Source organism: Mesoplodon densirostris, chromosome 4, assembly GCF_025265405.1.
Source record: "Mesoplodon densirostris isolate mMesDen1 chromosome 4, mMesDen1 primary haplotype, whole genome shotgun sequence".
NCBI lineage: Eukaryota > Metazoa > Chordata > Mammalia > Artiodactyla > Ziphiidae > Mesoplodon > Mesoplodon densirostris.
In genome coordinates, this window is record NC_082664.1 from 42,023,812 (window position 1) to 42,037,993 (window position 14,182).

General features: G+C 35.9%; 1 protein-coding gene across 1 annotated transcript in view; it reads right to left on the reverse strand.

Annotated features, from left to right (window-relative positions):
• The window catches only part of SLC38A6 (solute carrier family 38 member 6), a 74,532-nt gene that overhangs the window by 41,538 nt on the left and 18,812 nt on the right, over positions 1–14,182 (reverse strand). The window contains exons 4-5 of the mRNA XM_060096096.1: positions 7,008–7,060; positions 3,604–3,643 (exon numbers count right to left, since the gene is read on the reverse strand). Coding sequence (XP_059952079.1) covers positions 3,604–3,643; positions 7,008–7,060 — 93 coding nt within the window. The remainder of the gene's footprint in view (positions 1–3,603; positions 3,644–7,007; positions 7,061–14,182) is intronic.

The following is a 14,182-nucleotide window of genomic DNA, read 5'->3' on the forward strand; positions in this document are numbered from 1 at the left end:
ATCTTTCAAAAATGCTATCTGAACTATATTACATATGCAGATAGGCATGTAAGAAGTGCAAAAATTTAATCTGATGCTATACACTTCATATCGTCTTATAAATATCCAATTAACAAAGAGAAAAGTCAAAATCCATTTTTAAAGAATAACATTAAATAAGTCATATGGGGCTTCCCTGGTGGCGCAGTGGTTGAGAGTCCGCCTGCCGATGCAGGGGACACGGGTTTGTGCCCCGGTCCGGGAAGATCCCACATGCTGAGGAGCGGCTGGGCCCTTGAGCCATGACCGCTGAGCCTGCGTGTCCGGAGCCTGTGCTCCGCAACGGGAGAGGCCACAACAGTGAGAGGCCTGTGTACCGCAAAAAAAAAAAAAAAAAAAAAAAAAAAGTCATACGCACAACATATTAAAGATCCTCCCAAATAGGTATGCTGTTTCTTCTCAAGCATACATGGCTTAGTGCTGTTAAGGGCTTCCACAGACCTAGCTTAGATTAATCAAGAAATTACTTCGTAAGCCTGGAGTTCCTAGATTTTAACCTCAGAGGCTCAGCGGCTGCCCTAAAGGGTAGTTCTAAGAACTGAGACTCCCCTTTCTGAAAAAGAACAGCATCCATGAAAGCTTTTAGAGCAATAGTTTCTGACTTGTTAAAGATACCTAAGAAAAGACCAAAACATCTTTTGAACCAAGCATAACCCTCCCACAAAACTTTCCTGTAATAAAAATATTTTAATGCTCTGAAGGAATTAACATGCCTATCAAAGTGCTAAATTAGAAGGTGACTTTTGTGGTAAGAAGGGACCTTAAGCTTCGTGCTTTTCCCATCCTACCCCCAGCAATTTAACAAAGAGGAAACTGAAGCTGAGAGGAATTTTCCCAACACACATGGCTACCCAATGGCAGAGACTGCAGCAGACAGAATTCAACATATCTGACTTCCAACCCAGTGTTCTGCTCACAAGAGCAAGCTTCCAATTCTTTTATAATAAAGGAATGATTATATGCACATCTTGCTAAGACAAAAGAAAAAAAAGCTCCGAAAATATGTTTCAGTTATTATTTAGTGGGCTTTCAATAAATAAACTTTTAACCAATGTGAAGAAAATCATGAGGACATTATTCTAAAAACTGAATAAGCATTACCAGCTTTTCTGAATTTGAGGGACATTAAAAATTTCTGTGATTGCTTCTAAGTCACTTTTTAAAAAAAGTTTCTGAAACAAAGCAAGCAAGCAAATCAACAAACAGAGTTGGAAGAACTGATGATTTATCTGCCACCGAATGAAGGAATTCTTTCTAGAACATTCTGACAACTGACCAACCAGCTCTGTTTGAATGTTTTCAGGGATACAGAGCTTTTTCAAAGGAGTGTAGGCCATCTCCATTATCACACAGCTTAGCATTCCAAATGAAACCAGACCAGCTTCACTGTAGAGTTCTACCCATTAGAACCAGTTCTGCCCTCCAGAACAGTACTAAATTAGTCTAGTATCTTTCTATATTTCATGTTCAGCTTTTCAAATAGTTAAAGCTAGTGATCAGTCTAGAAGTCCCCTTTTCTTCTTGATAAATATAGCTAGAATAGTAAAAAGTACTTGGAAATAGCACATATAAATCATATTCAGCTCCATTAAGCTTAAAAAAAAGGTTTATCCAGTTCCAAGTATTGTGCTAGGTTCTGGGACTACAAAGAGAAGTAAGACATAATCCTTGCCTTGGAGGAGCTGACAATATAGTGGGGAAGTAAAAGCATATACAGAGATAACTTCAACCTAATAACAGCAAGTGCTAAAATAGAGTCATATACAATAACAGTTGCACACCAGATTAGGGAACAAGGAAGAGATCAGGGTGAAGGATACAGAGAATACAACAGCAGGCATTTTGCCAGTCACAAATTTAGATCCAAAGTCCTGGGTTGAAAACTCTACATAAAATAAACAATAGTTAACCCTAATCCAAATAAAATGTGCTTGATGGTTCTTACTAATCATATAGAGAGGAAAATAAGGAATTGAAAATATCAAAACATACTTTCACATTAGCAACATTACAAGTGCACATTTAAGCAATACATATTTGCTAAAATAAAGTATTCCAAAGTAGATCTTAAAATCAATGATATTATATAGATTCATTAGGTAAGAGACTGGTTACTAACTGCTAATGTGAAGAGTGAAGTGTGTGTTAACAAGGAAATTATTTGGTACGACATCCAAGAAAGCATTCTTCTCCTTCAATAATATATTTTTTTGCCCTGAAAATTCAAAGAATTAAAACATGAATGTCTAGGATTTCCAAAACAATGGCAAATACAACTTATTGTTGGAATGTTAATTTTTTCCTTGACCAAGAAACTCATTAAAGATGGAATTTTGTTGAACAATACTTAAAGTGAAATAGCTCAGATCTCAAGTATCAGTTAAACTTTATTAAAGCTGTCATCTTTAAATTATTTTGAACTGTCACAGATAAGAAATAAGATTAAAATTTCCTCTGACTGTACCTTCTTGAATAAGATCCAAAGTGCATATCAACCTTCTCTGTGTATTTAACCTTAAAGTAAAAGTATTTATTTAGCACTCCAGTCAATGGTAAAAAAAAATTAAGATATTGTTCAGCATTTGTAACTTCTTTACAACATATACAAACATGATTCCCATAGTATTTTGGATTTAAATGTTTAATACATTTAGTCAATAACTATCAATAATTAAAAGTAATTTTTGTTTCTACATAGTTCTTGATATCAGGATCATTTTTTAATGGGAACAAGATGCAAGATAAATGTGAGAATACTTTTCATTTGTCTCAAGTTTGTTTATTTTTTTTATAAATTTATTTTATTTATTTATTTTTGGCTGTGTTGGGTCTTCGTTGCTGTGCACGGGCTTTCTCTAGTTGTGGCGAGCAGGGGCTACTGTTCGTTGGAGGGTGCGGGCTTCTCATTGCAGTGGCTTCTCTTGTTGCGGAGCATGGGCTCTAGGCGCTTAGGCTCAGGAGTTGTGGCGCATGGGCTTAGTTGCTCCGCGGCATGTGGGATCTTCCCGGACCAGGGCTTGAACCCGTGTTCCTTGCATTGGCAGGCGGATTCTTAACCACTGCACCACCAGGGAAGCCCAAGTTTGTTTATTTTTTAAACCACGTGGTCATTTTCAATGTCTTGGTTACAAAAGGAGATTGCCTTTCCACACCTGACACAGCCATGGAACACCACTCCCTCTAAAGCAGTACACGCCACTGGGGGTGACCAGGACAAAAGTAGAGGGGAAATACTTCGGAATCACCTGGAGAGTTTTTCCAAGCTGTACCTCACCACTATTACAACTACAGAAAGCCCATGCTTTAGAGGTGTGTTGCAGACCTAATAACAAGATTGAAATCAAGGGTTTAGCTGCAACTGAATTTAGAAACTATTGTCCTACAAGAGCTGCTAAAAAGGATTAAAAAAAAAAAAAGAGTAATGAGGACAACACACAGGGCTTCTGAGACACCTATGTCTACAGAGGTTCAGGTTCCCAGCTAGACCTGTAGTAAGGAAGAAACCAAAGGAGGAAATCATTTCCATCACATTTACGCATAAGCAGTGCACTTTCAATTGCTTACCTCCAATATTCTGAATTATTATGGTGCCTGCTACCACCACCTGAAAAAGAACAAATGTATTCAGAAGATGAAAGGGGAAATAATACAAAAGGATCAGTATTTTATTAAAATCTAATAACTATGACTTAAAAACAGATGCAGAAATTGAGTGAAGAGAAACTGAAAAGAATACACTTTGCCAGCCATTTGTAATATATAAAACTAACAATCATCACATAAAAGGCTTTCTTTAATAGTTTCATGGTTATTATAAAGAACACTTTTGTAAGTTTTATTGGCAGTCATTTTTAAACAGTTAAAAGTGTTAAAAAGCTAGTAATCAATGGTTATCAAAGTACCAAAAAACTGAAATTGAATCTATCTGCTCTCATTCTCCCTTTTTTACTGGTTTTATGACTTTGCTTTGTTAGGTAGACTGAGACAGTTTGAGGTGTGTTGTGTCAATGCCGTACTGCATAGAAGGGAATAATATAGTCTGCAGAGTGTGTCAGCTTGGCATACACCAAGCCTTGAACATCTCTGTCGCCGGGATTAATAAAATCTAGAGCAGAAAACGCTATAGAGCCCACATATTATCACATCTGAAAATTGAAGCGAAATGTTTCAAACTCAATAATATGAAGTGGACTGAGTGCAAGACAACAGGAGGTGGTAAAGAGTGTAATATATTGGAGAAGTCCTCCTGTTTCAAAATGGGGCAGCTGCTGCACAGCTCTGGCCAGTTGCTGACATGTGAGAATGTGAATCCAGTGTAGCTCAATCTTCTGCTTTTTCAAGAAAAGTCAGAAATTGAATTCTTTTAAAATGTCATAACTCTTTGTTGGCAATCAGCTAAAAATAAAAAAGATTTGAGCCAAACAAAATATGCCTGAGGACTATGTTCAGCCTGCAGGCTTGCTAACTTGTGATCTTTGATGACATTCCTGGGAAACTCAACATAGCACTTTATCCATTCTTGGTCATCAGATGTACTCAGGAGAAATGATTAAACATTCTGCTTCCACTCGGGTCTTTCAGTCACTTATATCTTGGTGGATCTGTACCTCCAATGTATGTTTTGAGCTGACTAGCTATCTAAGATTATTACTACATGGACTGGGAAGAGATGACCCTTCCTCTCCTAGAAATTCCATCAGCAACACAGCATTTGCCTATCCTGGGAATAAACTAAGTTACTGAGACCTAGAAGCCTTGGGGTCTGGAAAGCAGGGATAATGATAGAAACACTTGGCAAGGTGTCTTTGAATGGGGTAACTACCACTCTAACATTTTCCAGAAAAATCTCTGCATATCAACCCATTTAAAAATTAGTTCCAAAGTGTCACTCACAGTTATTTGTGAAAAGACTTTTTTGAAATTTTGTATACTATCTTTCATATGTAATTGATACCTATTGTCAATCACACATGAAATTTGGATTTTTCTAAGAATATGCTGCAAAAAGCAATAATATCAGCTTATTCAATCTAGAAAGTCAGTATATCTTTCTATCAATCTATTGATCTATAGATCTATTGATATTTCCAGTGCCTAGCACAGTGCATGGCACATGGTATTTGCTCAATAAACATTTGTTTGACAAGTACATAAATCCATTTATAAACAATTAAAAATTTTCCTTAAAAAGTTCAAAGCATTTCAAAAATATTTAGTTTTCAGAACAATGTTACCCTATCATGTCATATCCATATTCATATAATATCTGGAAAGAAGGAAATAGGAACGTTTCAACCCAACTGTGGAAGTTGAGAGAAAATATTAAACAAACAACTCATTTAGAGTATTCTCTGTCTGTGTATCTGCCTACTAAGAACTGTGTGCATACATTAAAATGATAATGCAACTATTGTAGAGTTTTAGAAAGAGGGGACTCTCAATAATCCATGTTCTTCTTGTAGAGTCTGCTGCTATCCAAGGAATGCAGGAAACACCAATGTGAAATAACAGTGATGATGCTTAGTCATGTTTACAGATTATATTAAATTAATTGGAGAGCTTTCTTATATAAATAACATTTTCTTCTTCCTTGATTAAACTGGATATAGTTAATTGATCATGATTATACCAAACATCCTGATCTTCAAGAAAGAGAAAATGTTTAGATTATTAACAAAAACCTTTACCCTCAAAAGAAACATAGTCTCCATTTAGTTCAAGTTTCAGGCTATTAAAATAAACTCCAGGGCTTCCTTGGTGGCGCAGTGGTTGAGAGTCCGCCTGCCGATGCAGGAGACGCGGGTTCGTGCCCCGGTCCGGGAATATCCCACATGCCGCGGAGCGGCTGGGCCTGTGAGCTGTGGCCGCTGAGTCTGCGTGTCCGGAGCCTGTGCTCCGCAACGGGAGAGGCCACAGCAGAGAGAGGCCCGCGCACCACAAAAAAAAAAAAAAAAAGAGAGACGCTCCAAACCATGAGGTTACATAGTATGATTTAAATATTCTCTTCTGTGCTTTAAAACCAAAGTTAATTTGAATGTAAATACACATTCCCCACCATTACATAGCTGTATCTTTTCCCTCCCAAACTCACTTCTTAGAAGTTAGTTCGGCCATCTACAAATACAGCATCGTTTCATATTAAAAGCAAAGTAAACAAAAAATACAAACAACAGATTTACAAATAAAAAGAAAAAGTCCTGTTTGGAGCCAACACATAAATGGGTTTTAGAAGTATGATAACTCTTCAGAAATAAAAAATTATTAAAGCACTAACAATAATATTTAACTACTGATTACCTGTGGAAGAAGACAGTATTTCCACTACCCATTAAATTAGTTTAGTATGCCTATCATAGATGAATGCCCAATAAATACTGTTGTTATTTCTCTTATTCTAAGGAGGAACAGTAGTAGATTTTGAGTCTGGAGTCCTATGTAATACTGGCCTAAGTAATTGTAGACAAATAGGCCCCTTCCCTTCTCTGGGCCTTAATTTCCTAACCTATAAATGAGGGGACATCTAGATCATCTTTTAGCACTGTTCAGCTCTTAAATGATATGATCTTCTAATTATCAGTTTTTTTAAACATGCTATAAGTTTAATTCTATGCTCTGTCTTGTCCTGTCTTCACGAGAATTTTCCCAGATAATATAATCAAAATTAATAAGAAAAACTTAAAGCAGGCCATTGTTACGGATTTCAAATTATACAAGTCATTGTTCTCCTTCATTAGGGTAAAAAACACTAAAAAAATTTAAGTGTTGAGTTAAATTTATCAATGTATTTTTAGGAAGGGCACAGAGATTTCTTCTCTCTCTTCCTGCTCCCATCATTCTCTTTCTTCACTTTAGTTTCCTTTTATTCCCTTAATTTCTTTCTCTGATATATACTTGTCTTTTCTAACTGGAAATGGAAGGAAAAATTCCTTTCAGGATTTTGGACACAGCAAGGAGAAAAAAAAAATTACCTTTCCAGGTAATCCAAATGCAAAGAGTCCAAGATCTTCATAAGATGTCACAGCTGTTAAGAGAAATTATAACTGTTATTTTTACACAAAACTATTTGTGTGCCAAGTCTTACACAGAAGAAAGCTATTCCACTACTACCTGATAGCTATTGGATTGTCACATTAAATTTAAAGCAGAAGTAATGACTTTGGGGGAAACCTGAAAACTTACGATCCATAAAGACAGCGTCCTCTTAGAGTAAGTAGAGCTTAGCAATTACCAAGGTTGTCTAACAACTACCCAGGCTGCATAAATTCAAATAGAATAATTACTCAAGAACAACCCACTTCTCACTAAACAGTACTTGCAGACTACACTGTCCAAATGTAAGTTTTCATTGGCAACAGTTTCTGAAAACTGCCTGTGTAAATAAAACTTGATAAAGTACAAAAGTTGTATCATACTTTCAGAGACATTCACTCTTCCAGGCTACCTAGGATATGATAATGTATTCATGACAGAAACAATACCCTCATCCTGCAATAAGGGTATATTTTTTCTTTTTCATCACAAAGAGTATGAAATTACATTTTCATTCCACATGTTCAAGAAGTGTGATCACAGAAAAGATGAAAATTAAATGGCTCATAAAAGAACCAAATGTGTCCTCAGATGATAAAGCTTCATGTTATAACTAGTGATGTCACAGGTAAAAATAAGAGAAGTAAAAACATTTATATAATCCTAAATTTGAAAAGCCCTTAACCTTACAGTGCTTACACTGAAAAAAAAAAAAAGCAGATACTAAGGCTTGCTAATAGCAACACACATTTCCTATTGAGTCAAAGATATGTCTCATCATTTCTTAAAGAAAGTTTTTAATATATGCTCTCAAGATATACATAGGTTTCTTTACCACTACATTAACAAAAAACTCCCCTATACTTTCATAAACAAAGTCTACCACGTATGAAAAAATAAGCATTTTGAAAACCACATATGGTCTGTACATGTTATAACTATTACAAAGTCAGAAAGAAAACGGTGAAATGCTAAAAAAAATAAGTTTTACTTAAGAACAAAAATTTTTAACATTTTAAACTTTTTTAAACTTTAATTTATTATCAGAGTAGATAGAAGAATTTCAAAACTTTTTGGATGACACAGCTATATTTTATTTTACTTTTTTGTTTTATTGTTTTATTTTTTTGGCCGCATCGTGTGGCACGCGGGATCTTAGCTCTGCGACCAGGGATCGAACCTGTGCCTCTTGCAGTGGGAGCATGGAGTCTTAACCACTGAAGCACCAAGGAAGTCCCAACACAGCTATTTTTTAAAATGTATTTACAAACTGCTCAACAGTGGGCAAGGCCAATTTAATTTTGAATTTGGAACATATAACTTGATTATAAGTAGGAACCTTTATGCTTTAACAATGAAAGACTTCAATAATAATCTTAGAGAGGTAGACTGTAGATATATTTTAGAACATAAAATTACAAAGCAGAGTTAAAAAACTAAGAACTGGATTTTTTTCCTCCTATGTGAAATGCTGAAATTCTTTTTTTCAAATACACATGTTCTAAAGTGAATGTTAACACAAAAATTAATAATTATTTCAACCAATAAATCTTTACTAGTTTGTTTTCATATTCCTAAATATAATTAAGTGATAATGTTATATAGGGGCACAATTTCTTATATTTAACATTGCAAAGCCTTGGTATATATATTAAAACAGAAAATTCTCTAAATGTTAGCTTCTATCTAATTTGACATTAAGAAGGTAATTTTGTTACATATTATGTGTATGTGAACCAAGCCTCCAGAAGGTTTATGATCTGTCACTATGAGGCACGAGATTAAAGGAACATCATTGTTCATTTTCAGCATCCCTCTTTCACATTACTGTTGAAAGTGTTTGTTCTTTAAAAAAACTTTCCTTCCAAGGACTTAAAGCAAGGAGGTTTTTCAGTGTTACATATGGAAATATACCACATAACTTGCTTTTAAAATGATCTATTTTGGGGACTTCCCTGGTGGTCCAGCGGGTAAGACTCCACGCTCCCAATGCAGGGGGCCTGGTTTCGATCCCTGTTCAGGGAACTAGATCCCACATGCATGCCGCAACTAAGATCCCACATGCTGCAACTAAAAGATCCCACATGCCGCAACGAAGATCCTGTGTGCTGCAGCTAAAACCCAGCACAGCCAAAATAAATAAATAAATATTTTAAAATTTTAAAAAAAATTAAATGATCTATTTTGCATTAGATTTTTAGTCAGGGAGCAAGTTATCAAGATAATACTCTTTAAAAAGTTTGACTAGGATTTGTTTTATTTTCAAATAGCAGAAAACAAATATAGATTGTATATTAGTAAACATAAAAAGCAAATAACTTTCCGATAAGCAAAAATAATATTGAAATATTCCAAAAAGAATTGGTATTTCAATTATCTAAATTTAAATAAATTAAACATTTATCTTAATTTTAAATTAGAATATAACATTTATTACTCCAGAAAATATAATCAAACTAACAGCTTAATGAAGATAGTTGTAATTGCAACTTCTGACAATTGTGGCTTATATTTTAGCAATCTCACATTTGTTCTCTATTATTTTCTAGTGTTATAAAAATACCTTTAAGTACAGCAAAGTCCCAAATTCAGAGTGAACAAAGTTTAGACTTTTAAATGGAGACTTACTACTATGTTCAAATCCTAACTCTACCTTTCAAGTCAGCAGGTCTGGCTAGTCATTCAGTTCTGTCACTGTCATCTTACTTCTTTTATGTTGCAAAAATTAGAAGTACTTTTCCATGTCTGAGACATCATTAGTATGAACAATGGCTTCTGGCTTAACTTCGAGGCTTTGCTAAGTTAAAATATGTACACAGTCAGTCAAATGTTTTATCTCCACATATTCACTTTTTAATGGTTTTCTGGATCATCGTGACATACAAACCGAAACAACACTAGTGAAATACTTTGAAAATTCTGCTCTACCATTTGGACAATTAAGATGCTGGTAACAGTGTAAATTGGAACTGACTTTGGAATGTAATTTGACCAATGAACCTTGAAAATATTTATAATATTTGACCCCTGAGAGCTTGCATCTTAGGAAATAAGACTAACATCAGAGAAATCATTATATGCAAAGATACTCATTGTGCATTATTTACATTGAAAAAAAGACTACCTAAATGCTCAATAATGGTAAAGTGGTTAAGTAAATTATGGTAGGTATATCTAGTAGAATAATATGTAGCCATTAAAAACTATGTTTATAATAACATGAAAAATGTCAATATTAAGTGAAAAACATAGGATTTGATTGAATATGATCTATAAAGCAAAACACTTTCATATGATCAATGTTTTAATATCTTATTTATAAAGTAAAAGATGTTTTGAGAGCTATCAAAATGAGACGTGGTGATGACCAGTCACATTAATAGCAAATTCTTACAGAAGAGGAATAACATTAATTATGAAAATTATGAATTTAATTTGGCCTTTTACAGGAATTCATACAAGCAGTACTTGGCACAATCCTTAAATAAATAACTGAAAGCAGTCATTAGCAATCTATTTTAGGAAATTATATTTTGATATTGAAGAAATCAATGCTATGGTTTTGAGGGGACGGAAAGGCTGTAAATCTTAATCAAGTAAATTGGGGAAAAATTTCTTCTTTAATGTACCATCAAGGCACACTTTAGTGCTATTTTGGCTAGACCAAGAGTTTGGCCTCCACAGGAATCGTTTGGAAAGCTGCTTCCCATGAAGTAGTGGAATATTTCCAGCTAGTTACTCCAGTGTTCCGTCTGCTTTGCATTTTTTCCTCAATGAAATAGGACAATTAATAAACTCTGGTTACAGTACAAAGCCCAAGTTTCAGCAGCAGCAATATTATCTTTGGAACTGGATTGAGGGACATGAGTTATTCAAATACAGTTCAACTCTCAGAAAGCAGGCCATTTGGAATGCACCCTTATTTTGAAATTCTTTTCTTTCTCATGTTTTCCTTCATTTTCCTCTTGTCTTTTTTCTCTGTAAGAGTGTCATGCAAGCCATTCATTTATTGAACGTCTACTATGCAATTGTATCACCACTTCTGGTCTTTCTTAAAATGTATGTAAATGTCAGTTTAGCAACTAAATGTGGCATGATTTTAGAGCACCTGATGTAGTAAAAGAAAATAGAATGCTAGAGTAGAAGGAACATTCTCCTTTCAATTTCACAGAGGTGAGATACTGCAGGCAGAGAAAAAGTTCTAGGATCCCAACATACTGCTTGTTTCTGCAGTGAACAAGATTTACAGTCATTCATAACCTATAAATGTTATTCACTGGTTTTCAACTTTAGACTCAACTTATACATAAAAAATGAATGACTTACATATGATTACAAAACAAAATAAATATTATCAACCTTGACAATATAAGGGTACAGCAGAAGGACTATGGGAAATAGAAAGAGAACAGGGGAAAGCAAGGATAGGAGCACTAATACATACAACATAGCAGAGTCAAGACACACCATCTAAAGTCCATGAAACAAAAAGAAAACTTTAAATATATTGTTTATACTGAGCCTGTGCTCTAGAGCCCACAAGCCACAACTACTGAGGCCCGTGCGCCTAGAGCCCGTGCTCCGCAACAAGAGAAGCCACAGCAATGAGAAGTCCACGCACCGCAACGAGGTGTAGCCCCCACTCACCGCAACTAGAGAAAGCCCGCGTGCAGCAACGAAGACCCAACACAGCCAAAAATAAATAAATAAATAGATAATTTTTAATAAATAAATAAATAAATGTATTGTTTACAGTTACAAATAATCAGTGAAATAATTATTGAATACAAACTAATGAAAATTAGAAGGGGAAGGATTAGTGCACCTGAGGTAAATCTTCACCTTTCATAATGAGGTGTCAACAGATAAAATTTAAATCAATAAATAACAGTAGAAGAATATTATTTAGACTTAGGAAGGTAACTCCCCAAAAGAATTCAAAATGAAAACTAAATGTTGCTAACCCTGTGAAATGGAACTAGATGTGGGGAAGAATGAGCGGGGAAGTGCTTCAAGTCCTCCTGCGCAAGTGCACACACACGTACGCATGTACATACACGTGTGTGTGACTGTTATTACCTTGATAAAATTAAAAGAGGAGGTTAATTTAAAAATATGTTTAACCCTGCAGAGACTCACACCCATCCTTCCCTGCAGCCCAATAACAAAAAGTTCAGTTCTGCTACAGGAAACATTCTGCCATCAAGGCAAACGATAGGAAGGGATAATCACTACAAGAGCAGGGTATGCACACAATCTAGCCTAGGGTTTCTCATCCTGCCACTACTGACATTTTTGGCCTGGATAACTGTTTGCAGTGGGGGGCTGTCCTGTGCACTGTAGGATGTTTAGAAGCATCCTTGGCCTCTACTCACTAGATGCTAGTAGAACCTCACCCTGCCCTACAATTCTCAGCCGTGACAACCAGAAATGTCTTTAGACACTGCCAAATGCCCCTGGGGGAGAAGAATCAAGGCAAGATGAGAACTTACTAGCAGAAAGGATGAGACAAGAACACCATTCAATGAAGATGGAGTCACATAAACAGCCCACTTAATTGTGAGAATATTGAACTATGCTCACTAATCACAAGAAAAAGATACAAAATTATAAATAGTTGGGAAATCTGACTGTCACTCCAAACAATAAACAAATTGAGATGGGAAATAGGAATAGGAAATAGGAATCTACTGTCTTTCAATCAGGTTCAATCTCATTCGCTCTCACAGTGACAGCATCTCACAGTGCTGAAGGGGATTCCTTGTGACCTTAGCAATCCATATCCTTCACACAGCGCCCAGACCAAAGCTGGGGAAAAATAAAAGGCCCTCAACGTTATTGAGAAATGGTGTATTGGTGTCCAACATATCATGTAAATGTTGTACACTCTATTTTATAGACCATACAAGAAATTTTCAAAGGTACTTTTGACTATATATAATTTTTGCCTTGTGTGTTAATTTTGGAACTTTTAAAATAGTCCCTCTGTAGCTCTAAGCCATTCATCACCCACGTATCCAGCTTTTATTAAGTATCCTCTGTATGTCAAGCACAGTTTGGTAGATGCTGAGAAAACAATGGTTAATGCTTTCAATATACACTAAATTTTCCAGGAATACAATTACCACGTAAATGGATGTTTGGTTTTGTTTGGAAATTTGCCAAAAACTGTTCACCATTTAGGAAAATCACATCACCAACAGCATTTATTTTGCTTTTGTTTCTCCTTTACTTTGCTACATGGCATTATATTATGTATAAATACTGTGTTAATTTCCTATGGCTGCTGTAACAAAGTATGACAAATTTGGTGACTTAAAACAACAGAAATTCAGGTACCTCCCTGGTGGCACAGTAGTTAAGAATCTGCCTGCTAATGCAGGGGATACGGGTTCGAGCCCTGGTCCAGGGAGATCCCACATGCTGTGAAGCAACTAAGCCCGTGCACCACAAATACAGAGCCTGTGCTCTAGGGCCCGCGAGCCACAACTACTGACCCCTCGTGCTACAACTACTGAAGACCACATGCCTAGAGTCCATGCTCTGCAACAAGAGAAGCCACCGCAATGAGAAGCCCGCACACTGCAACGAAGAGTAGCCCCCACTTGCTGCAACTAGAGAAACCCCTTGCGCAGCAACGAAGACCCGACACAGCCAAAAATAAATAAATAAATAAATTTACTTAAAAAACAAACAAACAGAAATTTATTTTCTTACAGTTCTGGAGGTCAGAAGGCCAAAATCAGTCTCACTGGGTCAGTATCAAGGTACTAGCAAGGCCACAATCCCTCTAGAGGCGCTAGAGAAAATCTGTTCCTTGCCTCTTCCAGCTTCCAGTGACAGCTGGCATGACTTGATTTGTGGCCAAATCACTCTTACCTCTGCCTCTGTGGTCATATTACCTTCTCCTCTTCTGTCTGTGCTCTCCCTCTGTGATACATGTGACTCCAAAGAGTCCACCAGAATAATCTCCCTTGTGAAGTCCTTTTTTGCCATAAATGATAACATTCACAGGGATTAGAATTTGCATATGTTTTAGGGGGCCGTTATTTAGCCCACCACAGGTAGGTTATAATAGCTATAGGAATTTCATTTTAGGTAGTAAAATAAGCAT